The sequence below is a fragment of the Mauremys reevesii genome, linkage group 16 (assembly GCF_016161935.1).
Source record: "Mauremys reevesii isolate NIE-2019 linkage group 16, ASM1616193v1, whole genome shotgun sequence".
Lineage (NCBI taxonomy): Eukaryota > Metazoa > Chordata > Testudines > Geoemydidae > Mauremys > Mauremys reevesii.
Window position 1 is genome coordinate 9,586,989 of NC_052638.1, and position 16,765 is coordinate 9,603,753.

A 16,765-nucleotide genomic window follows, 5' to 3' on the forward strand; every position below is an offset into this window, starting at 1 on the left:
CTGAAGAGCATTTGCTTCAGGTAACTACAACAGAACAACATTTGTCTGTAGTGGAAGGAACATCCATCATCCTTCCACGTATTCTCTTTAAGAAGAATAATTTGTCCTTTATCATCATCTTGCCTACTGGCTAATGTGTTCCCAGAAATTCTCTCATCTACCTAGGTTAGGCCTGTAAAAACGTTAGCATTGGTAATTGCATCATCAAGGCTGTATGTCAGGACATCTTACTTTGCAGATACTTGAAATATATACACGTGTGGATTGAGATTTTATTTGGTAAATCAAGTATTGAGGGAATTCAGTGTAGCAAAATCAAAGTTCAGAGCCAAGCTGTTTGCTGGTTACTGAAATTAAGCCTCATCAATATTTTGATCATGCAGTAGATTTGGCCCGAGCTGGGAGACAAGATCTCTCCTTGTTCCAAAATGTGACCTCAGTTCTACAAAGTCAGCTCTGAACGTTGCTATTCTGACACACTATAGAAAACCCAGTTAAGCTTTCAGACTGCTCCTTCTGCTTACCTGCTAGTTTCTCAGCCAAACAGCCCAGAACTGCAGTTGTATTACGATGCTTGGCAGGGTGACAGGAATCCTGGCAGGCAACCGCTCCATTTAAATTTAATATTTCAGTTAATTTTTGCAATGCATCCTAAAACAAAGACAGAACAACACTATAGGAATTACGGAACACATTGTTTTCCACTCAGTCATTCAACACAAGTCAATCACTCTGCTTCAATATCAATGCTAATAGAATAACATTACAGATGCCAAGTGATAGTTTATCTGTTTTAAAGACAGACCAGAAGTTTAATTTATCTTAAAGAGTTACATTAATTCATTGGTTACTGCCAAATGAGCCAAAGTATGTCCGATTGCTCAAAAGTGATGTGCTACCAACTGTATGAGAAATATTAACGTTTCCTTAACTTCAATGAATCAGTAAGATAGATGGCAGAAAACAGGGAGGACTACCACCAAAGTGGTTTAATCTGTTCCAAATATCCTGATGCTATTTAAAAAAAAAAGTTGATTGTGTTATAAAATTGAAAATACAGTAAAAAAAATTATTTGAGCACAACAAAAATGGAGATAGCCCCCGAGTCCACTTGACAAAACTATGCTGTTGCTGACTCTAAAACTACACCATCTCTCTCTCTCTCTAATGGCATATCCTCCTTATACTCACTGCGCTAGTCTTTTAAACAAGAATGAAAGACTAGCAGAAACCTATGTTGAGCATTAGGCTGTGGCTACACTTAGCGCTTCAAAGCGCTGCCGCGGCAGCGCTTTGAAGCACTAAGTGTAGTCAAAGCGCCAGCGCTGGGAGAAAGCTCTCCCAGCGCTGTCCGTACTCCACCTCCCTGTGGGGAATAACGGACAGTGCTGGGAGCGCGGCTCCCAGCGCTGGGGCTTTGACCACACTGGCGCTTTGCAGCGCCGCAATTTGCAGTGCTGGAGAGGGTATGTTTTCACACCCTGCTGCAGCGCTGCAAATTTGTAAGTGTAGCCAAGCCCTTAGTTTCCTCTGGCTATTAATGTAGGATTAAATTAGGAGTAAATCCAGAGTAACTCCCACCAATTTAAATGGACTTACACCACTGTAATTCCAAATTCAGAATAAAAATTGCTCCACAAATGGATCCAAATTGCAACTCCAGATTCATCTCAACCCCTCTATCCTCACGCTTTTAGGAAAGTTTCAGTTGAGCTGATTCAGACCCCAGTTTCACAACTAAGCCCAACATTTAATTAAAACAAAAAACTCTCCACACAGAAGTTATCAGCAGGGCATTTGGACAAGATTAGTGTAACTGAGTTTATAAAGTTTGATGTTTATATGCTTTTTGGGTCAGATTCTGATCCGGATTTAAAGTAGTGCAACATGCAAAAAATCTGATCTTTGATGGAGGTTACAGGGAAATGTAATTGTGTTCCCAAAAGAAGAGCCACAAACAGAACTAATAGATAGGGCTGACGAAGTGCAAAGAGCATAGAGAAGAAAGAAAGAACAGCCAGCAATGATTGAGGAAGGGACTTGAGGTGAAAAGGTACAACTAAACTTAGAATGAAGATGACAATTCTCAAATGCAGCTTTTAGCCAACTCTCTTTGTTTTGTTGTGAACCTCCGGAGCTCCGTTGCTACCAGAGCTGCTCATCAGCTCCTGTTTGCTGTGATCAATCTGTGAACAATCAAATGAGATCCTCCTCCCTGCGTGATTCACAGGGGTTGAGTGCGCTTTGCTTGACCAGCAGCGAGAAAAGGAGTCATTCACAGGGGTTGAGTGTTTGCTTTGCTTGAGAGAAACGGGGGGAGGGGGCAGAGGGGGGAAAGAGAGTATGTTGGATGCAGGCTGTTTGCAGTTAACAGTAAGGGGGTGGGAGAATTTTCTGATTTTGCACAGTGTCCGTTCCAAAAATCCACTCTCTCTTCCCCCCCCCCCCCCCGGTCCCTGTCACACTGCCCCACACCCCCCTCTTTTGAAATGCACGTTGCTGACACTTGAATGCTGGGATAGCTGCCCTTAATTCATCACTCCCAACAGCGCTGCAAATGCTGCAAATGTGGCCACCCTGCAGCGCTGGTAGCTGTGAGTGTGGCCACACACCAGCGCTGGCCCTGCACAGCTGGACGACCAGCGCTGCAGATTTGTAAATGTAGCCATACCCTTAGGGGAACTACAGTAGAACCACAAAGTTACAAACTGACCAGTCAACCACACAGCTCATTTGGGACCAGAAGTGCGCAATCAGGCCGCAGCAGAGACCAAAAAAAGATGCAAATACAGTAGAGTACTGTGTTAATTGTAAACTGCTAAAAAAAAAAAAAAGGGAAAGTTTAAAAAAAGATTTGACAAGATAAGGAAACTGATTCTTTGTTTCATTTAAATTAAGATGGTTAAAGCAGCATTTTTCTTCTGCATAGTAAAGTTTCAAAGCTGTATTAAGTCAATGTTCAGTTGTGAACTTTTGAAAGAACAACCTGTGATGGTGCCCCCCACAAGGCTTTATGGAATATGCTTATGAATGTATATGTGACATAACTGGAATATGTTTTAGGTTACATAGATATGTTACATGGCATATGTAAAGGTTATGATATACTGAATATATTCATCCTATTTGTATGTATGTGTCATTTTTGTATTCAAAGTTATGAATACTGGCTGTGTTCTGGCTTGATGTTAAGAAGCCTAGCGGAGCATTTGGTCAGCTTCTTGAGAAAAGTGCAAATTAAGTGCCCAGTCAAAAACCACTTAAGCCAACAATGAACTTGAAGATGTCAATCCACATTTGAGCCTTCCCAGGAATGTGGCTTGGCTGGTAAAAAATGAGTCATGCATGGAAATGTGGCTTGCCCATCTGACTTCAAAACTCCATCTTGGAGCTGGACTTTGCATAGGAGTGAGGAGGGGGTCTCCACCCACAAGAGAAAGTCTATTTAAACCCCTGGGAGACTCCTCCATTTGGTCTTCATCTGGCTAAAGAGAGAGCCTCTCCACCCCAAGGATACCTGAAAGAAACTGGAACAAAGGACAATAACTACAGGGGGTGTGAGTGATTGCTGGACCCCAGACTAGCAGGAGACTAGCCTGTAAAAAGAAGCTTACTGGAACTGGTGAGGTTATATCTGTATTCAGTTTTCTTAGACATAGACTTGCATGTTCTATTTTATTTACTTGGTAACTTTGTTCTGTCGGTTACTACTTGGAACCACTTAAATCCTACTTTCTGTATTTAATAAAATCACTTTTTACTTATTAATTAACTCAGAGTATGTATTAATACCTGGGGCGGGGGGGGAGGAGGAGGGATAAAACAGCTGTGCATCTCTATCAGTGTTATAGAGGGCGAAAAATATGAGTTTACCCTGTATACGCTTTATACAGGGGAAAATGGATTTATTTGGGGTTTAGACCCCATTGGGAGTTGGGCATCTAAGTGTTAAAGACAGGAACATTTCTGTGGGCTGCTTTCAGTTAAGTCTGCAGCTTTGGAGCACGTGGTTCAGACCCTAGGTCTGTATTGGATCAGACTGGCACGTCTGGCTCAGCAAGACAGGGTGCTGGAGTCCCAAGCTGGCAGGGAAAGCAGGGGCAGAAGTAGTCTTGGCACATCAGTTGGCAGTTCCTAAGGGGGTTTCTGTGATCCAACCCGTTACACAACCATAGCGGTTTTTTCTGAGTTGCAAACACCTTGGGAATAGAGGTTGCTTGCAACTGTACTAACGTTAACTGTTTTGACTTTTTTTTTTTAAATATAAAGACTCTACTCCACAGAGTTGCCAACGTAAGTATAAACAAATAAAGGAAGATTGAAGTTAAACATCAAAAAGCTAATGTTACTTTAGGTTGCCTCTCTATGGAAAATTGTGGCTTTCCAAAAGTTGGGAATACTGACTTGACAACTCTGCAAAAAAGTCTTCAATTTATCCAGAACAACAGCACTGTTCAAGCTTCTCCCCAGTGCTGGACAACAGCACTGCAAGCTGGACAACAGCACTGCAAGCTGGACAACAGCACTGCAAGCTGGACAACAGCACTGCAAGCTGGACAACAGCACTGCAAGCTGGACAACAGCACTGCAAGCTTCTCCCCAGGGCTCACAAACCTGAACGTAGGAGACTGAGGGGTTTCTCAAAGGTGAGAGGATAGAGAATAAGCTATGTCCCACTTAGGCCAGCCTTTTCAAAACTGGATGCCTAAAACTAATGCACTTGAAAAATCAGACCATTTAGAAGTACTGGGCAAGTCATTAGAAACTGGGGCATTTTATACCTCTGAAAAAAATCACACACCCACATTTGAAAGATTTGGTGTTAATACTTGGCCTCTTCCTTTGATAATGCCAACAAAAGAGCCATTTAGTGACAACTGTAATGGTGGGTTTGTTTTTAAATCTGGAACTGGCTGAGATCACATCTTAGTTCAGTCTACGTGTAAGACTGTATGGTGTTGACTTTTCACTACTAACTAGGCAGACTGGAACCACTAACCATGGAAGAAAGAGGCTTCTTACCCAGTTACAGTATTTGATCAACTCTTGAGTCATCAGCTACTCAGTTTATAATTTTATTTAAGAGCCATGAATTAGAAGCTTCCCAATCTCTCACTCTGTGGCAATGTACAGTAAAAATTAAAGTTGGCACAGTAACAAGTGTAATACTAATGGAAGTTGCAGCAATGCCAGTGTCAGAAAGAGTTCATGCCAAAACAGAGATTTAAAAGGCCTTTAAAATAACATACGTCAAATCATGTGAGGTGCTGTGTGCCCTGTACTCCCACTACATTCAATGGGATCTGCGGATGCCGAGTACCTCACAGGATTGGGACCCAATAACATCACTTCATTTCAGTTTTTAAAATGCTAGAAGCTAAACGACTGACTTCTATTTGTAGTAAAATACAATTTATCCAGTTATGAATATACACCTGGCCATTCATTTTAACCTTACTTTAAAGTAATGCGATCCAAAAGTCAGCATGCAGCAAACAAAAGCCTTTTTTTTTAAATTTACAATACTGATCCATTTATGGCTAAAATGTGTAAGCTAAAGAGAAAAAAAGTGTTTTGTCTTATACGTAGATAAGTTATGAGGAATTCAACACTGACACAAAGAAGTGCTGGTTTAAAACACGGAGAGCTGAATTTGCACTGATTTGGCATTCACTGGGCATGTACAAGGAGTAACACACACCAAGAGGGCAGAAGGAGAACATAGTGGCAAAAGCAACGAACAAAAGAAACCTCCCTACTCTCCCTCCAAGCACAAACTATTTTTCACTCTCTTCTCACCATTTTTTCCTGAAACACTTCTACCATCAAATAGCCCATTGAATGCCAGATCCTTGCAAGTTACCCTACTTTATAAGTAGCGTCTGTTTTTAGCCGACACCCAGGACACAGTTTACATCATTGGTGAAAGCAACCCAGAGACTTCCATGGGAGTGGCAACCACACCAGGCTGAAATTTGGCCACAGAACGCATGCATTATGAAACTTACTTTTGTTGGCAGTGGACACTCATCCAGTAGTAATGTTATAACAGCTGGCCCCAACGGATCTTCTAATGGAATAACTCTAATTAAAGACTGGACAACTTCCAGCCAGCCTTCATCTGTCAACCACAAAACAGAAGCAACTCAGAAAATGGTACTGCTATTTAGAAGTGTTCAAAACATGCTGGTCAATATCAAAATCACACTTCAGTGGCATTTAAAAAAAAAAGTGACCCTACTGAACTCATTCGAATGTCATATTTTAATGGGTATTATTAAAGGAGCAGTTAATCATGCACATTGTAGAGCTATGGAATTTTAATTTGTAATTTGCTGAAGGCTTTTATTTTGGAAAGAATGTAAATTTCTACAATTGCCAGGGTAATGCTAGACAGAACATTTTAAAAATGTTCCGGGAAACAATTCCACCAATTGTGAGCACCTGGCTCTTGATTGGTTACAAATGAATTGGTTCTGAGAGTTAAGTGAGCAATGCCCATTCTTGCTGTTAAACAAGCATTTACACTTACTGCCATGCTTCAGACCAGATTCAGCACTGACATCAATGGGACTGCAGGGAGCATAAGTCAATTCTGATTTTGACTTTTCATTGTTGCTTATGAAAAGCATTTTCAGAGATTCTCACCAATTCATATCTATGAACCAAGATTTCCATTTACAGGAAAGCAAAGGTAAATGCTACATAAATTAAAAAAATATTTACAAAAAAATGCATCAATCTAGGTGTTAAAGACAAAGTAACAAGAGTATTGTCAATGGAAGATTCGGGTATGCAAGAAATAAGGGATGGGCCTATAATTTTTCCCAGAAGCAAATGAAAATATAGAAGATTATGGGTTTTATCTGAAAATGACCAAGAGAAGATAAGAGAGGCTTCAAAAAAAAACTAAGGGCAAGTGTGCATGGACCATGCGGGAGTTCCAGTCAGTGCCTTGGTAAAGTTTTAAGTGGTATTTGCATGTTGCCTTGAGGACATATTTTGCTCACCAATCAAAGCTTAATGATTACTGTCTGAGCAGGTTAAGTATTTTCTTAATTACTTGTCTGCAAACTAAGGGCCTGCTCACACATATACTCACTGCACCGCACGCTAGGGTGTAAACCAACGTGCCACACAGTAACTGTCCATGTGGACCCTGCTGATGCACACACAAAGCTCCCTAGAGTGCTTTGAGCTATGCAGATTTACACACAAGCTCACCATGCAGCAAGTGTACGGGCAGACATGCCCTCAGGTACGCTGGGCCCAATCCTCAGCTCTTTGTGCACACTAGACTGGGTGTTTTGGATCCACAAGGAATGTAGTACCAGGTCTAATGTGGTGCAATCTTGCAGGGGAACGTTGCATACTAAGCGACAGGAACAGACTCTGTGCCAGCACAGCTCAGCATCTAGAGTGTGTTTAGGGACAGGGTGAGGGCATGGCCACTAGATCTGTGACTGTTGCTGCTACTAGACCGGCACTAACCCCTATCTGGAGGGGAAGGGTTGCAGTCACTATTCAAGCACAGAGGCTGGAAGTGTGGCAACCCACTTCCTGTACATGGATAAATTCCATCCCTTCACAAAAATCCAGTGTACCTCATTGCAGAAAGCCTGTTAATTGAGTTTATAGCTGTCAGCTGGCTGATTCTGCACAGTTCACTTAGTAAATTTAACACAATTAGAAAGTGCATTTTACACTAATATGATGAGCTCAGTGAAATTATGAAGTACTAACAGTATTTCAATAATGAACACAAATTGCTAGAATTACTAGATATAACAACATCTAATGCAGCCATATGTTTCTCTTTAGAAAGAAGGTATTTTTCTGCCTCTGGCAGTTGCAACCAAAATACTGAACAAAATGCGTTAATACCTGTTTCTGCCATTTCATGTAATGTTATCATTGAATAAGGAGGTTCCTGGTCACTGAAAGACAAATATTACATGGTCAAAGTTGATGTACCACGATCAACACCACATATTTAGAATAAAGTTCAGTGAACAGACATGTACTGGATTAATCTCTAAGGAAAAAAAAAGTTACAGACTGCAAACCTCTAATGGGATCTGAAACAGAAATGTGTATTGCCTTGTACTCTGGCTTAAAGTTACCATTTGCATCTCCAGAACAGCTGATAAACAAGATATACAGCGATCTACATCTGCATGTTTAAGATCTAGAGCCCCTAAAGTTTAATACTATACATTGTAAAGCGTTCCTGAAAACATGTAGTAAGAGATACTGTACTTCAGAGGCACAAACAACGAAGAATAGACTGTGAGAGAAAAAGACATTGAAGAAGATTAAATGATGTTTTTTTCCCAGAAAATCTCTAATATCCCCCTCCCCCCCCCCAAAAAAAGGGGGGAAGGGGGCCTGAAAGACAAACAATCCACAGGGTCTCTCCAAACTTCAGTGTATTATCAAGGGCAGCAGAAAATAGGACTGTTAGAGGGGTTTGGTGAGAACAAACTGAAAATATTTAATCCCACCTTCCCTTCTTCCTCACCCAAAATCTAGCAAGTGTTCAACTAGTGAAATCGTAAGAAATACAGAACAACTTAGGAGTAGAAATAGAAGAGAGACGGAAAGTCTAACAATACAAGATACTGGAATATTGTAAACAAATGGTAAAAGAAAACTTAGGACTCATGGGAAAGAAAGTAAGACAATGAAAACGGAGGGAAAGCTCAAAGGATGTCATAGATGCCTCTGATTCATCTGTTCCAGTGAAGCAGCGCAGGATTTATCAGAGATTTAGAATCGGCAGGTGAAGTTCATGCAATAGTGGAAAGAGTTATGAAAGGGTGAAAGGGCATTTCAAAAAAGATAAGAAGGAAGTCTAGAGAAGCTGGAAGGAAATGATCAACAGCCTGAGATACAGAAAAGATAGCAAAATGCAGTGTGGTATTAAGTGAGAATTGTTTTTCCACCAAGAAGTTAACAATTTTTAGACAAGTCACTATCACATGCTCGATCTCAGGCAGCATTAAACAAAGTTTCACATTAGAGGTTGAGGATGGAATTAAGTATCCTACAAAGGGAGGTTTGCACAAGTAACAAGATGCATTTTCAATGCCCTAAAACAAAGATTAGATAAAAATGAGGACTCAAGTACAAAATGTTATTAACAAGGCAGAGGGATTGATGTTGAGATCCCAACTTTATTCTACACACAAACAGCTATGTCCCATGGCAAATTTTACTCATCTATCAGTACTACCCACACAACGGGGGCTGTACCCATGTAACAGAGTAAAACTGCAGCTCTAACAACAATACTTAGTACTTCTGTAGCAATTCTCATCTCCCAAGTGCTTCACAGATGCTACTTGTTCAAGGCTAAAGAGGGAATCTGTGGCAATGTCAGTTTTAGAACTAGGGAATTCCTCACTCCCAGTCCTACGCTTAAGCAATCTCTATAAATTTAACGTAGTCTCATCTACCATGTTTGTGTGAACTGACATTAAATACAGTTGGATTAAAAATAAACATGACCGATTAAAAAGGGTGCAGCTATCATACCTTAAAAAAAAACCCCACAGAAGGCAGTTTAAATTACCTATGAAGAATTGCAGCATTAAACTAAACAGTATTAGGTTTCTAAATAAAAACGAGTGGTAAAACTGGTCTTTTTCTTACAAGAAAAGGCTGTATTTCCTGCTGAATGTTTTTAAGTTTAAAATCTATGTTACCACAAAAATATTAACAGGATATTAATTCAAGTATTTTGAAGCAAATCTGACCAAGCTGCTACACATAAAACCTTAAAACCAGATTGAAAAGAAAGAAGGTAATAATCACTAACGGAAAAGGTGGAACTATGTTGAAATCTGAATTAACCTCAAGATAAAAGATATAAAGATAAGAGGGCTCAGAGAAATAAAATGCAGAAGTAAATGATGAAAAAAAGAGGTTATTTGGCTCTGCAGGTGTTCTTGTGCATTGTAAACTAGCCCAGAAAACTGAATCAGAAGAGACTTACTCAATGTACAAACCTCAGAAATGTATAAATCAAGTCATTTTAGTACCATTAGTTTTCTCACTATGTGCAACTGCTCACCCATTATCTTTTTATTCCATTCCTTTACACTTAGTTCTTCCTACGAGGACTCCATAGACACTCTTCCGTTTCTATCCTCCCTGCAGCACAATGCTTTATGAGCATGTACCGGTATATATTCTCTGGAAGTCTGTTACTGTGTTGTTTTCACACAGTGGAGATGCTCAGAGCAGCCGGCAGAAGAAGTGGGTCTTTCCTTCCATGATGTTCTTTCAATTTCAGTAAAATTCAGTTCAGTAAAAACACATTTCTAGCATTTTGGTTTTACTCTTCCTTGTCTGTAGTAGACATTTTAGTTTTCCAAACATTGTTCCCTCCACCATACACCCTTCCCCATGTTTGGGATGAAAAGGAAAATCAACATATTTTTGTTCACTACTTCATTTGCAGAACACCACCTTCCACCACTGCACTTTTTAATTCTTCATTCTTGTATAGACAGGAGGTACCCCAAAAACAACCCCCCCACAGTTTCTTATAGTGTTTTTTGGAAAGAATGTTGGATTTTATTTCAAAAGCTAATGTTAAAAATCTGCAAAAGAATGGCCATTCTTGTGGATCATGATATAAAAGGTAAATCATATGTGGAGTAATTAAATAGTCCATTTAAATGGACTTAAATTACTTTTCAGGACAATGGATTTTGAAGAGAATGCCATGAAGCTAATTTTTTAGAAAACAAATATCCTGAAATATGTTACTAAAACCACATAATTAAAAGCTAAACAGTTTTTTTTTTTTCAAATCTACGTTTACTCTGAAAGAGCATCTGAATATTTCTGAACAAAGGAAGCTTGCTTGCATTTGGTTCCCAGGTGGGCATGGTTCAGATCCACCTCTATTGTTTATGCTGTTTAGCTTACACTTGTTCCTCTTTTCTCAACTTGGACAGAGATTGGCCAACTTTACTGTTTCCTCCAAGTTTCATTTTTAGGTTCCTAAATAAAACTCAGTTCTGAGTTGGAGACACCATAGGGGAAAGTTTCTGTTTCTATAGTCTCAGGTTATACAAAACCTTCCATTCCGCTGCATATATATATATTTTTTTTTAAGTCCAGTGGAAATGTTTCTTTTGGTCTTCAAGGGACACTATCAGCTTAAAGTCTAGTCCTGAGATTCTCCAACTTTTCCACATATATGGTATATAAATGGAGTTTCTTATGGACAGTTCCCCATCATTCATGATTACATGACATCTTTGAGGCAACTACAGCAACTGATTATATGGAAAACAACATTAAGAAAATAATGTCTTTTTTAGCTATCAATACAATTTAGCAACAGAAAACAAGGAAGTGAGTCAGCACTCCAACAAAACAACCCCTCCCCCCAAAATTTACTAAACCACAGAAGTTTATAATCATATTTTTCTGTTTTTGTATGTGTGCTTCTTTCCCATGTTGCTGAGGAAAGATCCACACCGAGTTAAGTAGCCATAAGGTGGTGTCAAATTCATAAAGTAAATAAACGGGAGAGGGGGGAGATGAGAAAAATATAAATGAAAGCTGTTGAAATGTATAACACCTCATAGGTGTTGCTTGAACACTAGTAGGTAAAATTCCAGCTGAAGGTGCCCTTTTAATGGTTTTATAAAAAAATATAAATGTCAAGGCAACTCTGACCTCACATGCCCATTTACAGCACCCTCCAGCAGAAAGACAGACTCCTCCAGCAGACACGTTCCAGAGCGCCCATGCAGATGCATGAATCAAAGCTCATTATCTTGAGATTTATCCAGTTTAAGCTCAGACCGAAGTGCAACTGACATCGGTAACAGTTTCCTCCTGTTTTGGGCTCTCCAATCCACATTTTATCCAATCCAAATAATGATAAACAAACACTTGAGGCCATTTTAAATATTTATGAAAAGCAACAGCATAACCATCAAAACCAGGGACAGATCCTGTGATCCTTGTGTATCCAAAACCACCACAACGGGTGCTCTGAGCATGCAATAAGTGCAGCACTTGGCTCACCATATGAACAATTATAGTGTGCTGGCTTTAAGAATAAGAAATTAGATTTGCCACCTGGAAGAGTACACATATCTAATGAAGATGAAAGCTGTCTCTCTATAGGTTTGTTTAGCCATTTCCAGAGAGAAGTATATACAAGTAAACAAAATTCTTCCAATGCAATTGATCTTTGGAGACAAATAACCTTCCCTCTTATTTTAAAAATATTAATTTCATGCATGCTCTTGGTGGTTTCTGAGTAAGAGATCTCTTTAATCTTTAGCATCAAAGTTTTCAATGGAACAGTTTTCATTAATACTGAGTGATCCTTTTGGAGGTACTTACTTATCTACCAGCGTCCGTATTACTGCCAGCGTGTCAAGCACTAGTCCATCCACATTCTGTTTTTTCCTTCTTGGTTCATGTGGTCCTCGCCCCCTCCTGGGTGGCCTTACAGGGTCCCTTGGATGGCTTCTTGCTTCAGGTACTGGTACTCTACTATTCTGTGTTTGCTGATTCTGGGATTCTACGTTGTCTTCCACACCACTATCATCTCGACAAACACAAGAGTTGCCCATGTTGCTAGCACCCAAAGTTCCCAGTATGCAGGGGACGTGCTGCTCTAGAGTCAGCAGTAAACCTTGCAGAAGGCTTCTGCTAGCGTAGAACACAATCAGAGCAACTACAATCATCTAGAAAGATTTAAGAGTAATGTTTTTGTGATCCTGAATTGTGGTCTTTGCATTTTGTGTGTTGCTAATAAGCTGGAATGAATGGGGAATTGTAGATTTAGCTTCCGACATCATCAACTAAAATATGCATTGTTATCCAGAAGCACATCTGGAGGGAAAAAAGAAAGAAAAATCGAAGTCAATCATGTTTCAATAAATTTGTTGAGTAATAGGCAAGTCTTAAAGTTCCTCCTTCAACAGCGAAGTAAACAATTAGCTTGAAGATACCTGATGCCTGGATGGTGTTAGTTTGTATCTGGGGCACATCTTGACATTTTTGTGTACCCAGAACTCCCACTGAAATGCCTGGGAATTTGGTGCGCAAGTAATGCTGATGTGCAAACTGGGCAAGTTTTAAACAACTCAACATGTGGAAGCACATGTTGAAATTCTGACAGAAAACAGCCCATAATATTTTAGGCTAGAGCAGGGATCGGCAACCTCTGGCAAGCGGCTCGCCTGGGTAAGCAGCCTGGTGGGACGTTTTGTTTACCTGCCACATCCACAGGTTTGGCCGATTGCAGCTCCCACTGGCTGCGGTTCGCTGCTCCAGGCCAATGGGGGTTGCGGGAAGTGGCGGCCAGCACATCCCTTGCCCGTGCTGCTTCCCGCAGCTTCCACTGGCCTGGAGCAGCGAACAGTGGCCAGTGGGAGCTGCGATCGGCCGAATCTGCGGATGCGGCAGGTAAACAAACCAGCCCAGCCTGCCAGGGTGCTTACCCTGAGGGGCCGCACACCAAAGGTTGCCAATCCCTGGGCTAGAGTGTCACACAATGTGTTGCTTCTGGAGGTCAAACACATTGCACACCCCAGGGACTCCCTGCATCCCTCCACCTCCCCCCACAAGCTCCATGTGTGCCCACCCTTCTACCCCTCTCTATTTCAGGGAGTCCCTGCCCCCGGACACCTCCTCCCTAATGTCAGGGAAGCACATGGAAGGTGTCAGAGGCTAAGTGTGCCCCCCTTCGCCTCAAGGCAAGAGCTCCATGTCATTCTCCCCCACACTACTGTTCCCGATTCCCCCCCCCTCCGCAACCCTCATATGCCTGGAGTTGTGTGCCAGCCCCTTATTTCTGGTCTTTCTGTCTGGGAGATTGACTCTCTGAATGGCCTATCATCTGAACTGTACTGGGAGAACAGACAGAACGGAGATAGCGGTATTTTTATGCTGCAAGGTGTTAATGGCTTTTATCAGCTGGTTCTTTACTCCAGAGACCATTATGGAGGTGAAGCTGCTGGAACTAAACAAATTCAAGGGGCTCTGTGTGTCCTCCATTTCCCCATCCTCCCCACAGGGATCTACCCATTGATGTCTAGAACATTCCTTAAAATTTGACACTGGATGTGGCATTCAACATGCACTGTGTTACAGACACAGAAATGCCATCGAGCTGAGAGTAAGAGCTCACTTTGCTCAGCTGACATTGAGCACCAAGTGGTTTGATGTTGTGGGTCTTCCAGATGAAACCTTAAGCCCAAGGTCCTGTCTATCTTTGAGAAACTTTCCCTGCAGTCAGGGGCGGCTCTAGCCATTTTGCCGCCCCAAGCACGGCGTCATACTGCAGGACCAGCGGCCCCTCCGCAGGCCTGCCGCCAAAGGCACCCTGCCTGCCGCCCTCCCAGGGACCGGCAGAGCACCCCCCGCAGCATGCTGCCCCAAGCACGTGCTTGGCGTGCTGGGGCCTGGAGCCGCCCCTGCCTGCAGTCTTTAGAGGAGCCGCATGAAAGTGGATATAAGAAGTTACTTAAAATCAGTCACAGCAACACACTCCCTTCCCTCCCTCACTCCGCATACACTGTGCGATGTGTTCTACATGCCCAGCTTCACTCCAATCCAGAGTGCATTTCTGCTAGGAAAATATTAACACAGCGGTGAGAAACATTAAGTCTTATGGCCTTGTGCCTACTTCTCTTGGGAAAGGGCAGCCAATGACAATCACGTTAAAAGACTAAGGTCGCAAAGTCAAGCAGTCAAAAGTTAGTAATGTAATTAAAAGACTGTATCACAATGCACATGCACAAGGGGGCCAAATTACAGATCTTCAGGATTGGTGATAGGAGATGAGAGGAAAACAGACACTGCAATTTGGGGGGTGAGCCACACAAACCCTCTCCTATAAGCACCATGTGGTGGCAGCTATGAGATAAGCCTCATGGAGTTCTCCTTACATTCACTCCAAATGTTCTTTCTTCTTCTTGCAGGCTTTAGGATGAAAAGGGTGCAATGTTTATATACAAGGTCCAGTTTGCTTCATTTATTTATTTTAATATACATCCATCCCATCCCATTGTTTTGAAATAAAAAGGTGTTGACAAAAAGCATCTTCCCCCTCATAGAGACACTGTTTAGCACAATCAATAAAAACAAGAGCAAGTGCACTTTGGAAACTGATCCTCAGCAGGAGTTGGGTATTTAGCACCACTGCAGATCAGACCCTGTATTTACCCTTCAAAAGAGGCTGTGGGAACACAAATATTAAGTTCCACATCAGCTATCTATATAGACAGACAACAGACTTCACAGTGAACTAGCTGTTTAGTCTTCCTATATATAAATATTTTCATAGGAGTTCTTATTTTAGACAAATGATATTTACTTAATAAGGGCCTGGCCCCAAAAGTCACTGAGAATCAGCAATTGCCACCCAAGAGAACAGGAATTGTAGGTACCGGTATTTAGCATCTCTTAGGATCAGGTCCTAACATTATTTTTTGGTACATGGTTGGGTCTCGTGGTGACCAAGCAATCTGTCTTTGGTGGGAATTTTGAGATCAAACAGTTTTATCGAGTCTTAATCCAAGTGGTTTCATTTATATAACAAAACAAAGAAAAATCTAGTGCTGGAGTGATGCTAATCAATGAATTAAGTCCAATAAACCATGTGCTGGGGAGCTAATGAACGGGGGGAGAGAGAGGATATTTAAACCCTACCTCACCACAGACCTGTTAAATATAGCATCTGTATTAGTGCAGAGTCATTATTTAGGCACAATCTGGCCAACAGTTGTCCTTGCAGCTTCTCTGTCCCACACATGACTTCACTGTTTTGGATACAGTTCCAGCAAACTGTTTCCAGAACAGTTGGGCTCCATAATGGAACACAGTAACAGAAATGGACCGTACCGCCTTCGGGCGCTGAAGCTGTTATACACAGAAAAGCAGCACCATATGGGCTTCTCTCATACTCAGTGAATTATGCTGTTCCACTGATTTCAACAGCTGCACTTTAAGAAGGAGTGATCCCAGGTTTGGGATGAGCCACAGTGCACATGTGTGGTTTGGAAAGAATGATTCACTTGGAAGATACGTTGCCAAGAAAGGAGGTGGTTTTCCTGATGGCTGAGGTAATAGAGAATTCCCAGCTCCAGGCAAGAGATTGTGCTGTGCTTATCAAAAAAATAGACATGCCACTCAGGGCTCCAAAAGTGAACCACCACCTAGTAGCCTTAGGACTAAACCTATCAGCAAAAGCTGATCCTTGTTGGTGTATGCTTAGACTCTTTAGAGGCCCTTAAGGGGAACTCTTTGCTTTCACAACCTTGGGACTCTGAAACAGAACATGGGGTGGGGAACTTTCCTCTCCCAAATTACTGGTTGCTGAGAGGGGAAGGGAAGCACCAGTCTCTGTGTGAAATAGCTACACATGACACAAGAGTACCATTGACAAAAAGGCCAAACTCTGCCCAATAGAAGTTGGTCAAGCAGAATGAAACTTCTGCAAATGTTGTTCTACTTCCTGTCACAGTGTTGCTGTGCAGGGCTGCGCTCATCTGTGTATCAAGATCACTTGCAATTAGGAAGTGCAATTTCAAGCCATGAGCAGAATCAAACCAAAATGACAAAAACAGTTTTATATGTAATTGTAAACTGAGCAGTCGATAAACCAGCCTTGTAAAATTCCACTTTCCCAGGGGCAGTAAATTGACAAGTAAATGAAGTATTTGTTTTAAAGGGCATGAAAGAACTTTGTTTGTTTGTTTAAGCTCTGTCATAGTAATAGGTA

The 16,765-nt window shown here is 41.4% G+C and overlaps 1 protein-coding gene across 2 annotated transcripts in view; it reads right to left on the reverse strand.

The window, feature by feature from the left end:
• The window catches only part of RSPRY1 (ring finger and SPRY domain containing 1), a 59,208-nt gene that overhangs the window by 28,695 nt on the left and 13,748 nt on the right, over positions 1-16,765 (reverse strand). For both annotated transcript variants that reach the window (XM_039503773.1, XM_039503774.1), the window contains exons 2-5: positions 12,376-12,870; positions 7,885-7,937; positions 6,009-6,121; positions 525-651 (exon numbers count right to left, since the gene is read on the reverse strand). In XM_039503773.1, coding sequence (XP_039359707.1) covers positions 525-651; positions 6,009-6,121; positions 7,885-7,937; positions 12,376-12,722 — 640 coding nt within the window. In that variant the 5' untranslated portion in view covers positions 12,723-12,870. The remainder of the gene's footprint in view (positions 1-524; positions 652-6,008; positions 6,122-7,884; positions 7,938-12,375; positions 12,871-16,765) is intronic.